Consider the following 18,671-nt stretch of genomic DNA (forward strand, 5'->3'; position numbering starts at 1 on the left):
GAAAAAATGTATATATGTAAGGATAACTTGATCCCCTTGCTATATAGCAGGGAAAAAAAAAGTCTTTCAAACCTTCTCTGGCTTTGAACTTGTCAAAATCAAAAAACTGGAAAATGAAAGACAAAGACTTCCTTATAATGTTATACTTATTTATGTTTTATTGAAAACAAGACAGCTTTCAATAAAAAATGAGATGAGACAAGTGCTCCAACAACCTGTTTATTCTTTAATATCAGAAAATTGCAACTGACTTGTTCCATTAAGTGCTATTTTCTTAAAGGGTGTATTCAGAACTATTTCAAGATTTATTTAGAAATAAATGTCAACTTTTACGCAACTGAGATCTGTTATATGAGTTTTATATATGAAAATTGCATGCCAAGTTTTCCATTCCTATAAGAACTTATATACAATTTATATGGAAAAATAAAGGAGCTGAGGTAAAGGTAAATATGAACAAATTCAACACAGATTCGATACCTGTGTCTGTCTTCGAAAAACTGATACTTGATTCTCGTATCTCCTTTTGGTTGAGCTGACAGAAGAGCATCCACCTTCATTACCAAGTCACTTGCTCTGAAAGACATGGTGAAAACTTAGCATCTCTTTAACTGAAGGTTTGCAATTGTTGCCGGAAATAATATAATCAACCTAAGTACTGAATGCTAACAAGACGGTGTGAACAAAGTATAAACTCTGCACCAACAGGCTTGAGAAAAAAGGTACAGATTTTGTACTTGATGAGTTTTATAAGTGTGCATAGTACATAGTCTGGCAATTATACAGTCCACAAGGTCTCCAAGGACCACAGAGAAAGGGAGTGGTCCAAGGGGGCCACATCAAGCCTATGCCTGTGACACAGTGGCTTCAAGTCATGGGGTACCTCCCGGCTTGCATCAGCAAAATATTTCATAGGCTAAAACAAAGGGCATCACTCAAGAACCAATGAGGTGGAATTCCCATTGGTAGCACAGCGGAAACGAATCTGACTAGGAACCATGAGGTTGTGGGTTCGATTCCTGCACTCACTCAGTGGGTTAAGGATCCGCCATTGCCATGAGCTGTGGTGCAGGCTACAGACTCAACTCGGATCATGCATTGCTGTGGCTGTGGTGTAGGCCAGCAGCTACAGCTCCAATTTGACCCCTAGCCTGAACCTCCATATGCCATGGGTGCAGCCCTAAAAAGACACACACACACACACACACACACACACACACACATACGAGAGAGAGAGAGAAAGGAGTTCCCGCTGTGGCTCAGTGGAAATGAATACAACCAGTATCCATGAGGATGTGGGTTTGATCCTCGGCCTTGCTCAGTGGGTCAGGGATCCAGTGGTGCCATGAGCTAAGGTATAGGTCACAGACATGGCTTGGATCCCACATTACTGTGGCTGTAGATGGCAGCTGTAGCTCCAATTTGACCCCTAGCCTGGGAATCTCCATATGCTGTGGGTGCGGCCCTGAAAAGCAAAAAAAAAAAAGGAAAACAGATAAAACTACGCATCAAAGGACAATATATCAAGAGAGTGAAAAGTCAACTCATAAAGAGGAAGAAAGGGAGTTCCTGTCGTGGCGCAGTGGTTAACGAATCCAACTAGGAACCATGAGGTTGCGGGTTCGGTCCCTGCCCTTGCTCAGTGGGTTAAGGATCCGGTGTTGCCGTGAGCTGTGGTGTTCGCAGATGCGGCTCGGATCCCGTGTTGCTGTGGCTCTGGCGTAGGCTGGCAGCTACAGCTCCAATTCGACCCCTAGTGGGAACCTCCATATGCCACGGGAGCGGCCCAAGAAATGGCAAAAAGACAAAAAAAAAAAAAAAAGAAAAGAAAAAAAAAAGAAAATATCTGCATATCATATGCATAAAATATCTGCATACCATGCTATAAGGGATTGATATCCAGAATATATAACGAACTCCTACAACTCAACAACAACAAAACAAAATAAATAATTAAAAATGAGCAAAGAACTCGGATAGTTATTTCCCAAAGATATACAAATGATAAATAAGCACATGAAAAGATGGTCAACATCAATAATCATTAGAGAAGCACAAATCAAACCTCAAAGAGATACAATTCACACCCACCAGAATGGGAATTAGGGAAGAAAAAAAAAACAGGTATTCCTGCTGTGGTGCAGTGGGTTAAGAATCGGACTTGTAGGAGTTCCTGTTGTAGTGCAACAGGATCAGCTATGTCTCTGCAGCACCAAGACACAGGTTCAATTTCTGGCCAAGTACAGTCGGTTAAAGGATCCAGCATTGCCACAGCTGCAGTATAGGACACAGCTGCAGCTAAGACTCAATCCCAGGCCCAGAAACTTCCATATGCTATAGGTACAGCCCTAAAAACAAAAAAGAAAGAAAGAAAAAAAACAGAAAATAGGAAGTGCTGGTGAGGATGTGGAGAAATTAGAACTATATCCATTATTGACAGGAAAGTAAAATGGTACGGCCTCTGTGGAAAAAGGAATAATGGTTTCTCAAAAATTAAACAAACATTTATCCTCCAACTATGCAGTCATTTGATATTTAATGCAGAAACCATATGAATATGAGCTCCAGGTTCCCACCAGGTATATATATATCAGTCAAATAATTAACTTTCTTCCATTGAGAAATAACTCATTAAAATATATAAGATAATAATAACACTGAAAAGAATTAAAATAATAACCAACTCATCATCACCTTTGGAATATGGAAGAAAAACATTCATTATTCCATACTAGTAAATAAAAGAAAAGAAGTACTTGTCTTTTCTTTTCTGAACAAAATAAAACTGAAAGGTAACTAAAGGGATAATGAGAGAAAATACCTCTTTACATAAATATTCCAAGGAAATAAATAAAATCACTTCTCTACTTTTGCATGTTTGAAATTCTCCACAATCAAAAGTTTAAAAAAAAATTAAGAGAGCTAAGATAACTGACAACAAAATTAATTAACTTGCTTCAACAAAAGTATAAACAAACAGGAGTCCCCATCATGGCATGGTGGAAACGAACCCAACTAGTAACCATGAGGTTGCAGGTTTGATTTCTGGCCTCGCTCAGTGGGTTAAGGATCCAGAATTGCCATGAGCTGTTGTGTAGGTCACAGATGCCGATCGGATCCCCCTTGCTGTGGCTGTGGTGTAGGCCGGCAGCTGTAGCTCCAACTGGACCACTAGCCTGGGAACCTCCATAGGCCACAAGTGCAGCCCTAAAGAGCAAAAAAAAAGAAGTATGAACAAACACTTGGATTGAAGAACATATGTTTTAAAGCTGTAAATAAAACATCGTGGAATAGGTAGTATGCAGAACGTTCAATTAATATAGCCATAACATTAAAAACTGATTAATTTCTTCTCTGGAAAAACTTACACATCCTCTTCTACCCGAAGCTGCTGAATATGAGATTTGATTTTCTGTCCAGAAGTTTTTAAGATGATATTTTCTAGGAGGTGGAAATCATCTTGATTAAAGAGTTCACTGTCCTCCAGTGGCCCAATGATCTATGAAGAAGAGCAGGGTGGTCAGTGCTGGAATTAGCAGGCTACAGAGAAGTCCCTTGTTGTCCTCGGGCTATCTTACAAACCAAATCACTTTATAGACCTGAGTCATATTTACACCTAAATCAAACCAAGGAAAAAAGTGAAAATAAACCCAAGTCAACTCATCTGATTATGCACTTATCAGTTCCCCAATGGCCCAGAGTGTATGTAGAACTGAATGCTTTACAATAATTTTACAGTAAGCAGACTCTGAAATAAAATAGCAATATTGTTTTCATTAATTCTCACTGAATATAAACAACAAAGCCAAAATGGAAATATAATGGTATATACCAGAGACTTCACCCTTAGTGCTAAGAGTTTAAAATTTGATATGTCTGCCATACTGTCATTTCAGCGGCTGTTGATAGTTATGAAAAATTCTAAGCATAAACCGATTAAATTCATATAGACTGCACAAACCATAAACATGGTCCCCATACAGGAGGAATACTTTATGTATCGAAGGTCTTAATGGACTTTTGTTTAGAGAGCCACCATACTTTCACCACCTTACACAATGGCAGGACAAAATTAAACAGGAAGAAGGTTGCACATAAGGAAGTTTATGCCAAAATGAACTAAATTCCTTTGAACAAGGGAGCAGAAATGATCATTAGCACTGCGTAAGCCCTAATCACCTTGGGAAAAGTGGCTCTGTTTGAAGAGTTTACTAGCTTCAGAGAAGAATGCTGTCAAATCTGCTCACTGATCTAATTTGAAGTCAACCTTGTCTCAGGACAAAATTCTCACCCTTCCATTGCTGATCACTGCCCTCTGTCCCTTCTTCAGCTTCAGAACATCCCTGCAGTACATGGCATGAGACAAAATGAAATCCATTTTGGAAGATTCAAAGACCTCTTTAAAAAGACTGAAATCCATGCCCTAGGAAAGTAATTGTTATTGAGGAAAAGGAATTGTTATTAAGAAAACTATAAAGATGAATAATCACATTAATAAATCATAAAATGCTTTTTTAGTGGAAAGTAATAACTAATTTTAATAATTATGATGCCTCCATTCTCCCTCCCATTTTTTCCCACCCTCCCACTTATCAAGTAATGCTTATTTCCTTTTCCTGTTCTTTTATGTGATTGTTCAACTGGCAAACTATAATTCATGATACCTTTATTCTGCATTTTAAAATCCGCTAATTTCAAATGAGAGCTCTTTTTCCAACTAAAATATTAAGTACATTCATCATTTTTTAAGTAAATTTAAAACTAACAAAACAGTTAAAACTATGTAACATGAATAAACATGAGCCTATATTAGAAACATATCAGCACATAAGCCATGAAGTGGCTAACTCATGAAGTGGCTTAAATCTCTATAAACAAATTATTATTTTTTGCTCTACAAACAAATCAAATATTGTCTATCTTTTAAAAACTATACAAAACAATTGGCTTTGTGCTCAAAACATATGCATATCTTGAAACCTAGCCAGTTTAAAAGTAATAAAGGGAATATGGCAAAACTATCATTTCTTGGACTTTTCCAACTTAACAAAAAATCCTCTGAGCTCAGAACTAAAGTAACAAATCCTGATCATGAACAGCAACAAGACAAACACATCAGCCCATGGGAATGAACTTCTGAAATAACAGCACAAGGCAGCCTCCTTCAAAACACAGAAACTTACCCCAACAGAGAACTCGCTGATGTCGGCTCCTGCAGCCAGAGCCTCTGCAGTCTCCTCCTTGGCCATTTTTGTGATGAAGTTCTTAGCAGAGCTGGAGGTCTGTGTTTGGAGAGCTGCCCAGATAGCTCTGGAGATCTGAGTTTTCTCATAACTTATGTCTTCACTAGGATTATTGATCATGCCTATTCTAACATTGTTACTGGATTTCTAGCAACAAAATGGGAAATGAGAATTATATGGTCGATGGCTTGAACTTGAAAAGCAGCATTAACATCAATCACATTCCATAAGTAGCAAATAACATTTAAGTTGTGGTAGTTCTCCTCCGCATACCAAATAAAATTGAAGTGCTATAATCAGGCTTTTATTTATTTATTTATTTATTTTTGTCTTTTTAGGGCTGCACCCACGGCATATGGAAGTTCCCAGGCTAGGGGCCGAATCAGAGCTGTAGCTGCCAGCCTACGCCAGAGCCACAGCAATGTGGGATCTGAGCAGTGTCTGTGACCTACATCACAGCTCACAGCAACGCCGGATCCTTAACCCATTGAGCGAGGCCAGGGATCGAACCCACAACCTCATGGTTCCTAGTCGGATTCATTTCCGCTGCTCTATGACTATAACTCCTATGATTAGGCATTTAATCCACTACATGAATTGATCCCCAAGCTACCTTTCCAATTTCGTTTCTTACCATCCCTACAAGTACAGCATACATTACAGACCATGAGAGTGCTATGTTTCCCCAACACATTTTGTATTTTTCTAAAACATCTCATGCCTCATATTTGCATGTGAACACCAACTACACCCTATCTTTACTTCTTTCAGTCCCAATCATTTTTTAGGGCTCGGCTCAAATCGTCCTTCATTCACACAGCCTTTCCAGATTTCTGGTAAAAGTTAATCTCTCCATGGGTAAAGAGACAAAAATCCACATGGGAGAAGATATCTGGGACCCATAAAACCAAAAAAGGGCTTGTATCAAAACCATAAACAACTTATGTTTACTTATTTATGCTTATTTATGTTCATCCAAAACATGTACAAGAGTATCATACATGTAGGCGGCTTTCTTCTAGCCCCCAACTGGAAACAACACAATTGTCCATCAAATAGAGTAAACAAACAAAATTTTCTGGTATAGCCATATGATACAATATTACCTGATGAAAAAGAACTATCACTACTTGTAATATCATGGACAACTCTCCAAAATGCTATATAAAGAAGTCAAATGCAAACAAATATCGATTATGAGATGCCATTTAAATAAAGTAAAAAACAGGCAAACCTATACTGGGATGTGAGAAGAAGGAAAAGGGAGGGGTAGTGACAAGGCCACAAACAGAGTGTGCTTTCAGGAATTTGGTAATCCTCGTGGTGGTCACATGGGTGTGTTCACTCTGTGACACTATATATCCTGCTGATTTGTATACTTCTTTTGAACCTATATTTTACTTCAATTAAATATTTATTTAAAAAAATCTAACTCTCTCTCTCTGTTCTCCCACTCTACCACCACTTGAGCCTTTGTCAGTTTGAGTTAGAGTGAGTTATACATATATCATTCTTCATTGGGACTACTCCTGATATAACACTGAACTGACCACACCATCTAGTCAGCTCCCTTAGACAATAAAGGTACTCAGCACAGTAGTGAAGGTGAAGTCACCTGGATATTTCAGTATTTTAGTAAGCCTCCATGGGACACAGAGTGACAAGGGGACACAGGAGGGGTGTGAGACTTGAACGAAGATCCAATATGAGGAGTTCTGGTTGTGGCACAGCGGTAACAAACCTGACTAGTATCCATGAGGGCACAGGTTCGATCCCTGGCCTAGCTCAGTGGGTTAAGGATCTGGCATTGCCGTGGTATAGGTCACAGACGTGGCTCGGATCTGGCATTGCTATGGCTGTGGCATAGGCCAGCAGCTACAGCTCCAATGCGATCCCTAGCCTGGGAACTTCCATAATGCCTCGGGTGCAGCCCTAAAAAGACAAAAAAAAAAAAAAAAGAAAAAGAAAGAAAGAAAAAGATCCAATCTGAAAACTACTGAGGAAAAGGAAATGTAACAATCTCATTCTCTGACAATGACATCTCCAAAAGAGTCAAATTCTTTTCAACCATTCACCAGTGCCATTTGTTCCACTTCTATGGTTTACATGTCACATAGCTTTCAGCTCACCTGTATGTGCCTCCCTCTGCACACCTACACCTACTTCTCTTCTACTATATGCACCCTGATGCGCCTACGTGCTATTTCTTCCTTTATTGGACCTTTTTCAAAAAAATCTGACTCTCCTTTCAGGTAAGGACCCTGTCTCTCCCATACAACACGAACTTTGCAGCATCCTTGCAGCAAGAACATGAACAATGATACAATAAAAACCTATGATTAAATAATCAACTATAATAAAAAAATTTTTTAAAAGACTAATACAAAAATAAAATAATGTTTCCTTACAAAAAGAATATTGTAGTCTTCTCTATTTTCTCATTGGCTGCCAGACCTCTGAAAAAACAATGCTTCTCTCCCTCAAGCACAAAAAAAGCACAATCCAGCCTTCCCACAAGAACAACAGCACAAAGATGCCCATGAAGATAACTGCCCCCTAAAACAAAGATACAGAATGAAGTTGTAGATACTTGCCTGATGTTTAATAGCATCATATAATAACTGCCTTCCAGAAGGGCTATCAAAATCCCCAACAATCCAAAAAGTTACTGGCCTAATAAAAGAATCATCTGTAGAAAAATAAAAACAACGTATTGAGTTGGAGGGAAAAAAGCAAATGCTATGTTTCAATACTGTTATTAAACCAAAGAACTTCTAAAAACCATGCATGAAATGAGAAATAAAAGTTTAATAAAAATACAAAACAGAAGTAGTGAAACTTTGATACTAGAACAAAAGCAGGGTAACCTTCCATGTGGCTTAATTACAAACTACAAACATGCACTTATTAATTCTATTTTGGTTTGGGCATCTTTTAGCATATAAAATGAAAAAGAGCTCTTGAACGTGTGGGTAACATTACAGTCTTTAATCACATTCATTGGTAACTTTCCAAAATATCATTCTTTGCAAATACTTATACAGAATTTATCTGCACTGATAAATTTTCTAATACCCACAGGTTCCAGAAACATCTCAAAAAGTTTCAACAAACTGAATTACAATGGTGCCTGAAACCACATAAGATAATTAATAAAAGGAATAGAACATTCTGAAGTTTCAAGTTACCATAGATTTCCTTGGAGGACATTCCTGGACAAAAGTAAAGGAAAAGGAGTAGAAGAAAAGAAAATGTCATTTTTATAATTAATGCCTACTATAAGAGTCAAAATTTAAATCATCTATGCTTCTTTCTGCTGCTTAGGCCCATTAGTGTTACAGCACTGTTCCAGGAACCCTCAGAACCAACTTCCTTGAGGAACCAAATGGAGGACTTGCCTGTACTTACATATATCTGGAAACTGAAAAACTCTCTCTGGGGGAAGATCACAACAGGGATAAGAACATCTGTCTTAAATGACAGTCAGTGCTTTGAAAGAGTAATAAGTGTGACCAGAGGGGGAAAGCATCTGTCTGCCATTAAAAGGATTATTATTTTATACAGTTTTTTTCTAAATAAATAACTCTACATAAAAGTGACTTTAAGAACATGCAAAGGATTTCTTGAACCAATTTTATCTTATAAAGCCTTAAAAAACTTAACCCAATGTTGTCATTGAAGAAGCAAGCCAAACCAATTTTCAATCCATTAACCCATTCTTCATCATAATTCTTTTTCCATTTTGAACCACCAAAAAAAATTTTCCTTTTGCCCTTAATCTAAAACTTACAATATCTGAATTTTCAAATGTGCATAAAAACAAATTTTCAACATGTATTAAATGATTAATTTTCAACTAGACTTAAATAATTATGCAAAATAATTAATAAAAGAAGTTATGGAGTCTCCTAACAGACACTAAAAATTAAAATTTTTTGCAAATACTTAAAAGAAAAAAGTAGAATTCAAGATAAGCCTAAAATGTATTACCTTTCTTAGTCAGATAATTCATACTATTGGCTATAGCAGTAGTCTTGCCTTGAGAATCCAAGACAGTAAATCTAGCATAATCATCCACAAAAAAGTTATCTGGAAAAAAACAAAGTAGATTTATAATTAATATGCCTAAATTCAATCTAATGTTAATATTCAATTGATAATATGATTTGACCATAATATACTTTTTAATAAAATACATGAGTGAAATATATTAAGTTTCACTTTTATGGAAGTTCACATGATGCCTACCCATTAATGGCATTTTAAGACACAAACAAAAAATGTACATATCTCACACTTAAGTCATATATGTATTTGTCAATTAATAGTTTAAATTTATTCTATTCCTACTCTTTACATCAGGAGGATTACTATTTATTTATTTTGCAAACTAATATATTTATGACCTATGATTGGGAGATCTATTGCTGATTTATTCATTCCACGTTTGAAAAGAATTTCAAAATAACAAAATAATTTTATACACGTCATACAATTTGGGCTAGGGTTGGGCTCAGGGAACTGCTTCATTTTTCACAGAGTAGGTAGAAACTTCCATCACCAAGCATTTTTTTTTTTTATTCTGAAATTTAATTTATATTTTTTACAAAATAAAATACACACATTTAAACACAATTACATTCACACAGATTATTATATCATGGATCTTAAGAAACAGATTAAGTGACTCCCTCTGCTGAAGTGGAATGGAAAATATGCTGAGACAAATAGGAAATTTATTCTATACTTTATCCCATTTTGTATGGCTTTCATTCTTACTATTTAGTATTATCTATTACACTTCAATTTTTCTTTAAAAATTAGCATTATATTAAAATCGATATATTATGCAACTAAAATTTATAAAGAAGCCTTATATATCATTAAACATTTTATATAGCATAATAAAAAGAATAACTTAACTGGTAAGAATGACAAAAATAATATACCCTCTGAAAATAGGTAAAATATAAAATGCATAAATTGGTTAAAGAAACAGTGTAACTATATAAATATGTCCTCACAACTTGTTACATCTTATTGATTCTTCAATATAAGCATTACACCATTCTAGGTGATGTGATAAACAAGACATTATAGACCTTACATTGTACCATGGAGAGAAATGATTATTAATAATACAATTGTAGAACTGTATTATTTAATTGTACAGTTGCATTATTTAATTATAATTATCATAAATTCTTTGATGGAGAGGAAATCAGAATCAGATCTAAGAAGACTTCAGCATTCCAAGAATGATGTCAAATGACCCCCTTCATGGTGGATTATGCACTTATTTACTATGAGATATATATCTCTTCTCCAGAGATTCCTTGTTTGTGTATCAATTGTAGATTTTTGGTTTGCAGTTATTCTGATGTTTTGATAGAAGAGTCTATATATATAGGAGATTGTTTTAAGTTGTTGTTCTCTTAATTGCAAGTTCATCTCCAGTGTCCTGCATTTGTACCTACCTCTTCTCATGATTTCTAAATTTGGTGGTATAATTGTGCATGGATGATTTCATATCTTTACTGGTGAGCCTTGTCATTTGTGGAATTTTTGTTTCCTGTTGCTGTCTTTTCTTTTCCGCCTAGAGAAGTTCCTTTAGTATTTGTTGTAAGGCTGGTTTAGTGTTGCTGAATTCTCTCAGCTTTTGCTTATCTGTGAAGGTTTTGATTTCTCCTTCAAATCTGAATGAGAGCCTTGCTGGGTAAAGTAATCCTGGTGGGAGGTTTTTTCACGCCACTCCCTTCTGGCCTGCAGAGTTCCTGCTGAAAAATCTGCTGATACCCTTATCACGGTTCCCTTGTATGTTACTTATTTCTTTTCCCTAGCTGCTTTCAAGATTTTCTCTGTCTTTTATTTGGATCAGTTTGATTAATATGTGTCTTGGTATATTCCTCCTTGGGTTTATTTTATATGTTACTCATTGCGCTTCCTTGGTTGAATGAGTGATTCCTTTCCCATGTTAGGGAAGTTTTCGGCTATTATCTCTTAGAATATTTTTTCTGTCCCCTTCTCTCTCTTCTCCTTCTGGCAGCCCTATAATAGGGATGTTGGCGCATTTAACGTGTTTCCAGAGTTCTCTGAGACTCTCTTCATTTGTTTTCAATCTTTTTTCTCTTTTCTGTTCCACATCCATAATTTCTTCTAATCTTTCCTCCACCTCACTTATTCGCTCTTCTGCCTCCTGTATTCTGCTGTTAGCTGCTTCTAGTGAATTTCTTATTTCAGTTATTGTATTTTGCATCTCTTCACGTTTAAGTTTTATATCTTGTATCTCTTCGGTCAGTGTTTCCTGTAAGGTATCCATCTTTGCCTCCAGTTTATTTCCAATGTCTTGCATCATCTTCAGCATCAACAGTCTAAAGTCTTTTTCCTGGAGGCTGAGAATCTCCTCATCACTTAGCTGATTTTCTGGGGTTTTTCCTTTCTCCCTCATCTGAGTTCTAGTTCTCTGTCTTTTCATTTTTATAGGTTTTTGGTGTGGTGACCTTTTTATAGATAATAGAGTTGTAGCCTCTCTTACTTCTGGCGTCTGCCTCCCTTATGGCTGAGGTCAGTATGGGGGCTTGCTGTAGGCTTCCTGATGGGAGGGACTTGTGCCTGCCTACTGGTAGGTGGAGCTGATTCTAATCCCTCTGGTGGGTGGGGCTTAGTCTCTGGATGGGATTAGAGGCAGCTGTGTGCCTGAGGGGTCTTTAGATAGCCTGTTTACTGAGGGGCGGGGCTGTGATCCCACCTGCATTATTGTTTTCCTGGGGCTTCCCAGCCTGATTGATGGGGTGGGGCCAGATTTTCCCAAAATGGCTGCCTCCAGAGAAAGGCAGCTGCTGAATATTCCCGAGAGCTTTGCTTTCAATGTCCTTCCCTTACAACAAGCCACCTTCACCCCTGTTTTCCCAGGATGTCCTCCAAGAACTACAGTCAGGTTTGACCCAGATTCCTATGGAGACCTCACTCTGCCCTGGGACCCAGTGCACGTGAAAGTCTGTGTGCGCCTTTTAAGAATGGGGTCTCCGCTTCCCAGAGTCCTGTGGAGCTCCTGCACACAAGCCCCACTGGCCTTCAATGCCAGATGCTCCAGGGGCTCTTTCTCCCAGTGCCAGATCCCCGCACATGAGGGTTTGATGTGGGGCTCAGAACTCTCACTCCTGTAGGTGAGTCTCTGTGAAATCACCCCTCCTATCTCTTGATGTGTCCTCCTCTTTTTCTTCTGGAGTAGGGTATCTTTTTTAAGGTTTCCAGTCCATTTGGGTGGAGATTGCTCAGTCTTTAGTTGTGAATTTTGTCGTTTTTACGAGAGAAGTTGAGCTCCAGTCCTTCTATTCCGCCACCTTAATGCCACTCACCAAGCATTTTTTGAGCTAGCTGACTTTCAGCTGTGAGTCCTGAGGAGGATCTTTTAAAGAGATCCCCTCGTTAAGGATCTGGGTTGCTGTGAGCAGTGTGGTACAGGTTTCAGATGTAACTTGGATCTGACATTGCTGTGACTGTGGCATAGGCCAGCAGCTGCAGCTCCGATTTGACCCTAGCCTGGGAACTTCCATATGCTCTGGGTGAGGCCCTAAAAAATAAAATAAAATAGGAGTTCCCATTGTGGCTCAGTGGTTAATGAATCCAACTAGGAACCATGAGGTTGCGGGTTCAATCCCTGGCCTCGCTCAGTGGGTTAAGGATCCAGAGTTGCCATGAGCTGTGGTGTAGGTCACAGACACAGCTCAGATCCTGCATTGCTGTGGCTCTGGTGTAGGCTGGCGGCTACAGCTCTGATTGGACCCCTAGCCTGGGAACCTCAATATGCTGCGGATGCGGACCTAAAAAAGACAAAAAGGCAAAGATAAAATAAAATAAGAGATCCCCTGAACTTCATCTCTGCTTTCCATAGTCCACTCACATAAGAAATGTTTCCCTATCCTATTTGATGGTAAGAAAAGATAAACTGGAGAGAAAATATTAAGAAAACTCTTATTTTGATTATTTCATGTCTATCAATAATACATCAGTAGGAGTTCCCATCATGGCTCAGCAGAAACGAATGTGACTAGTATCCATGAAAACACAGGTTCAATCCCTGGCCTCTCTCAATGGGTTAAGGATCCGGCGTTGCTGTGAGCTGTGGTGTAGGTCACAGACACGGCTTAGATCTGATGTTGCTATGGCTTGGTGTAGGCTGGTGGCTACAGCTCCAGTTCAACCCCTAACCTGGAAACCTCCATATACTGCAGGTCTGGCCCTAAAAAGACAATATATATACATTTGTAACGTTAAGAGAAACAAAAGGCCATTTTCAGATTAGTGCCTATGGGCAATGCTCTTATTAATCATTTGCCCCTCAGATTATTCCCGGTAAAATTCCAGTTTCATCAAATCATTCCCTTGCTCTAAATACCAGTAATTTCTTCCTACCTACAAGATGGTTTCCAGACTGGTATCATAAACCCTCTATCTCCAGCAATCCCCTGGATTGCTTATGCATCATTTACACCTCAGTACAAATGCCATGCTTCTTGCACGTGCCTCCAAGCACAGCTTGCTTGCCCACCCACCCATCTATTTGTCCACCCACTCACCCATCTATCCTTTCAATCAACAAGGGGCCTATGTATTCAATCAAAAATCTAGTGAAGGTAATAAGCAATGGTGAATAAGACAGAAATGGCCCATGATTTCATGTAGGGGCGAGAAGGAAATACCATAGCCTTAAAACTTAGTCCAAGAGAGCAAAGGCCAAGAGCAGTGTAGGTGATGGAGCTAAGACTACTGGGTTAGGAGGATGCCAGCTGCTCCTTCACTGACAGCTCTAAAATGCTCACCAAGCACACCTGCTAGTGCATCCTGGCCACTGTGGACTAGTATCATTTCATAGCTGACTACTACAACACTCCCAGGAGAAAGATATGCAAAAACATAGAACTATTTTTACATTCCTTATTCATGAATACTCCGAAGATAACTCTTTACAGACTAATTTAAAATGATGGAAACAACAAAAACTAAGGACAAAGACTCATAATACTATACTCTTAGGTATTAGTAGAGCAAGAAAGTATTAGTAGAATAAGAAAGTAAGAAGCACTTTCTTACTGCTTTCTTTTTCAAATATAAGAACACATGTGCATTTTCCTTTGCCTATACTTAAGTGTTTTCTTCTTCCTGAAAAAGGAATTTAGTTTCAAGTAGACTAGAGATAGCTGCAATAAAGTAACAACCATAAACAGATCTATGTATTCACTGTATTCAACTACAACAGATACACTTGGTTTTGACTTCCCCATTACAAATATCCTTTCTTCCCCAGTGAGGCTTCCTGGGCAAGTGATGACAGCTCTACTTTATTTCAGCAGTTTGTTAAAGTGGCCTTTAGAGGCTCAAAGGAAAGGGAAAGAAACAAACTATCTGGACCTAGCCTCTTAAAAAGGTATTCTTGCAGAAACAATCTGAACATTCACCAACTAAGCAACAGATAAGCAAAATGTGACCTATCTATACAATGGAATATTGAAATCATAGAAAGGAATAAAGTTCTGAAACAGGCTACAATGCATATGAACCCTTTTTTTTTTTTTTTTTTTTTAAGGCCACACCTGCAGCACATGGAGTTCCCAGGCTAGGAGTCGAATCAGAGCTGTAGCTGCAGGCATACGCCTCAGCCACAGCAACACAGGATCTGAGCCGTGTCTGCGACCTACACACCCTGGCTCACGGCAACGCTGGATGAACTTTAATATAACTTCATGCTAAGTGAAAGATGCCAGTCACCAAAAACTTCCAATGATATGAAACATCCAGAATAGAAAAATCCATAAAAACAGAAACTAAATGAGCGGTAGCTGAAGGACAGAAGAAGAGGGAAGTGGAGAGTGGTTATTAATAGGGTACATCATTTCTTCAGAGGGAGATGATAATGTTCTAAAATTAGTGTGATGATCACATAACTTTGAGAATACACTAAAAATTATACACTTTACAGCTATATACTCTGAAAGGTTGAGTTTTATGGCATATACGCTGTTTCTTGATGAAGCTTTATTTTTCCAAAAAGCATTCTCAGAGTAAAGTTATTTGAGATATTTATCAACAGTATTGCTGACTGATTTTAGACAACAGTCCAGGTCCATTCTGACCATCTAATGCTTAAGGTTAGTTAGCATTTGAAAAGCACTGAATACCTTTCAGAGTTTACAAAGATTTGTCAAAGGAAGAGTTTCTCTCCTTTCAGAGGAAACTCTTGTGAATTTAGAAGCTCATATAATGAACTGAAGATGCAATGAGCTTACACAAAACTTTGTCACAATCACAAGTTATATTCTGAACATTACAATCCAATAAATGCAAAGATTCTCCAAGACAGACCAAAAAAGCCCAGAGTTGTTCCTGAAACACTCCTTACTGGTTGCTGTTAAGTCCAAGTATTCGCGCTCAGCTGTCAAAATCCTTGAGTTGATTCGTGGAACCACATTTGGCTGATTCATGATATACTCTACCACATCTTGATCAAGGGACAGTTCACCCTATAGGAAAAAAAGAAAAGAAAAGAAACAGGGCGAGGGTGGGATGCACATTAAACAAAACTGATCAACCTCTTAGGAACTAAAAAAGCATGAACTTTATAATAACTTCTAATGTACTAGCAACAGATAAAAATAGAAGTTACCATGTTTTAGGATCCCAAGCATGGCGCTTTACATACAGTATCTCTAACCCATTCCACAGTGTGAGGAAGATGTGGTACAGAAAGGTTAAATAACTTCAAGTCATAGAGCTCATGAGAAGTGAATATGAAATGCAAACCCATGTTTATTTGATCTCATCACAGAAGCAAGCTCGAGAAATCAGTTAAAATTTAAGAGAAGCAAAAATCCATCCTGAGATCTACTCACAGTTAGCTTCTCCCTAAAGAAGAAAAACCAAATGACTGTACTCAAGGAGTTAATATACTTTGTAATAAAAATCACCCCTAGACGTTCAATCTAGGCATCCAACTAATCCTACATTACTTGATTATTACAATGATAATGATAAGTCATTTATCATCAACTCTTCCCTTTCACACTTCTCATGGTAGAGAAATACTGGCACTTCGTGAAGGTGATCTAGTGTAAATGGCTAGTAAATAGTGTAAATGGTGATCTAGTGTAAATGCATGTTTTTCACACTCAATGTATTTTCATACAAAACCATATTTCAATAAATGTACATACATTTTAATGCAGCTCATCTGCACACACACACAGTGGCTGTTTCCAGAAAGAAAAGATGAATAGCACATAAACAGAAATGAAGAAGTGACAGACTCTCTTCATTTATACCTCCATACACATTTTGAATTTTACACTGTCTGCATGTTGTATCTTTTTATACTCAATTTAGTGCAAAATTTAAAATGCGTATTATTACCCTTTGACCCAATACTAATAATTGGTTATTTCTCAAAAAAATTTACAAGGTAAAAAGATACACATATTTGAATAGTCACTGTGCATTATTTATAAAAGCGAACATCTATAAGCAACATCCAACATTAAGGGACAAAATAAATGATTGCTCATCCTTAAGAAGAACTACTATGTAACAATCTAAAAGTATTGGGATAGAGGTGTTATGTTCAGAAATGTAGAGCTAAAACATAATTAGAAAGGTAAGCTAAAAATGCACATATGCATATATAAAAACCAGTATACATGGAGACCACAGAAATATTTCTCTATGGATTGAGAAGAGGGGAAGAACTTTCATTTTTCTAATATACTTCAGTATTTCCCAAATTTAGGATTTTCTAAATATGTGTGGAAGCACATATAACTTTTATCATAATATTTAAAATAAAACTTATCTACAACAACAAAAAAACAAACCACCCAATTGAAAAATGGGCAAAAGACCTATAGACATTTCACCAAAGAAGACATACAGATGGCCAGAAGGCACATGAAAAAATGCTCAATACCATAATAATGTTCATTACCAATAATTTCTCTAATTATTAGAGAAATGCAAATAAAAACTACAATGAGGTACCACTTCACACCAGTTAGAGTGGCCATCATTAACAAGTCAACAAATAACAAATGGTGGAGAGGGTGTGGAGAAAAGGGAACCCTCCTACACTATTGTTGGGAATGTAAATTGGTATAACCACTGTGGAAACAGTATGGAAATACCTCAGAAAACTAGATATAGAACTACCATATGACCTGGCAATCCCACTCCTGGGCATATATCCAGACAAAACTTTCACTGAAAAAGACACATGCACCCATATATTCATCACAGCACTATTCACAATAGCCAAGACATAGAAACAACTTAAATGTCCATTGACAGATGAATGGATTAGGAAGATGTGGTACATATACAATGGAATACTACTCTGCCACAAAAAATAGTGCCATTTGCAGCAACATGGATGCAACTAGAGACTCTCATCCTGAATGAAGTAAGTCAGAAAGAGAAAGACAAGACACCATATGATATAACTTAACATGTGAAGTCTAAAATATGGCCCAAAGGATCTATCTACAAAACAAAAAAGATCATGGACATTTAGGACAGACTCGTGTTTGCAGGGGGGGAGAGGAAGGGAATGGGATGGACTGAGAGTCTGGGGTTAGTAGATGAAAACTTACATTTGGAGTGGATGGGCAATGAGATCCTGCTGTATAGAACAGAGAACTATATATCTAACCACTTATGATAGAACATGATGGAATACAATGTGAGAAAAAAGAATGTATATATTTTTTTGGGTCACTGTTGTACAGCAGAAACTGACAGAACATTGTAAAGGAATCATTAAAAAAATTTAAAAAAAAACTTTATTATCTAGATCAAGCCAAAATTCTCACTAGCATTACAAAGAGAAACAGAGGAAAACTGGTATTCAAACAGAGAATAATGTTTGAAAATCATCATTCTTTTTAAGCCACAGATATGCTGATATGTGAAAAACAAGAAAAAGAAAAACTCTTCTAAATTTTTACATCCAAAAGTGTTGAAAAAAATTTTTAAATGGAGACTGGATAGTTGAAATATTTTTTCTCTTTTCATTAATATTACTAAACAAAAATGAAAGTAATTACCATTTCTACCACACTACTCTTAATTTTGGAAAATAAACCCAAACCCATTCAAATGAAAACAGTTTTCATGTTTCATTCCATAGCTCCATGAATAACAAGTGCTCCTTCCTGAGACCCATTGATGTAATGGAATACTACAGAGCCACCTTAATCTTCTCAAGCAGTGAATTAGAGAGACCTATAATATATACATTTTTAAGTGAAAAAACCAAGGTATAGTTACATCTTATGCTCCCACTTTTGAATAAAGATTGAGAAGGAGTAAATATTCATTATTAGCATACAGATGCATAAATGCTTTGGAAGAATTCTGAGGAAATTTAAAATAGCAACTACCTAT

General features: G+C 37.3%; 1 protein-coding gene across 2 annotated transcripts in view; it reads right to left on the reverse strand.

Moving 5' to 3' along the window:
• Positions 1 to 18,671, reverse strand: part of UGGT1 (UDP-glucose glycoprotein glucosyltransferase 1) — a 124,938-nt gene that overhangs the window by 44,290 nt on the left and 61,977 nt on the right. The window contains exons 19-26 of one of the 2 annotated variants that reach the window (XM_047772591.1): positions 15,643 to 15,763; positions 9,234 to 9,332; positions 8,432 to 8,455; positions 7,838 to 7,932; positions 5,184 to 5,390; positions 4,292 to 4,423; positions 3,369 to 3,499; positions 481 to 576 (exon numbers count right to left, since the gene is read on the reverse strand). In XM_047772591.1, coding sequence (XP_047628547.1) covers positions 481 to 576; positions 3,369 to 3,499; positions 4,292 to 4,423; positions 5,184 to 5,390; positions 7,838 to 7,932; positions 8,432 to 8,455; positions 9,234 to 9,332; positions 15,643 to 15,763 — 905 coding nt within the window. The remainder of the gene's footprint in view (positions 1 to 480; positions 577 to 3,368; positions 3,500 to 4,291; positions 4,424 to 5,183; positions 5,391 to 7,837; positions 7,933 to 8,431; positions 8,456 to 9,233; positions 9,333 to 15,642; positions 15,764 to 18,671) is intronic. The other variant, XM_047772592.1, reaches the window with a different exon arrangement.

The sequence above is a fragment of the Phacochoerus africanus genome, chromosome 3 (genome assembly GCF_016906955.1).
Source record: "Phacochoerus africanus isolate WHEZ1 chromosome 3, ROS_Pafr_v1, whole genome shotgun sequence".
Lineage (NCBI taxonomy): Eukaryota > Metazoa > Chordata > Mammalia > Artiodactyla > Suidae > Phacochoerus > Phacochoerus africanus.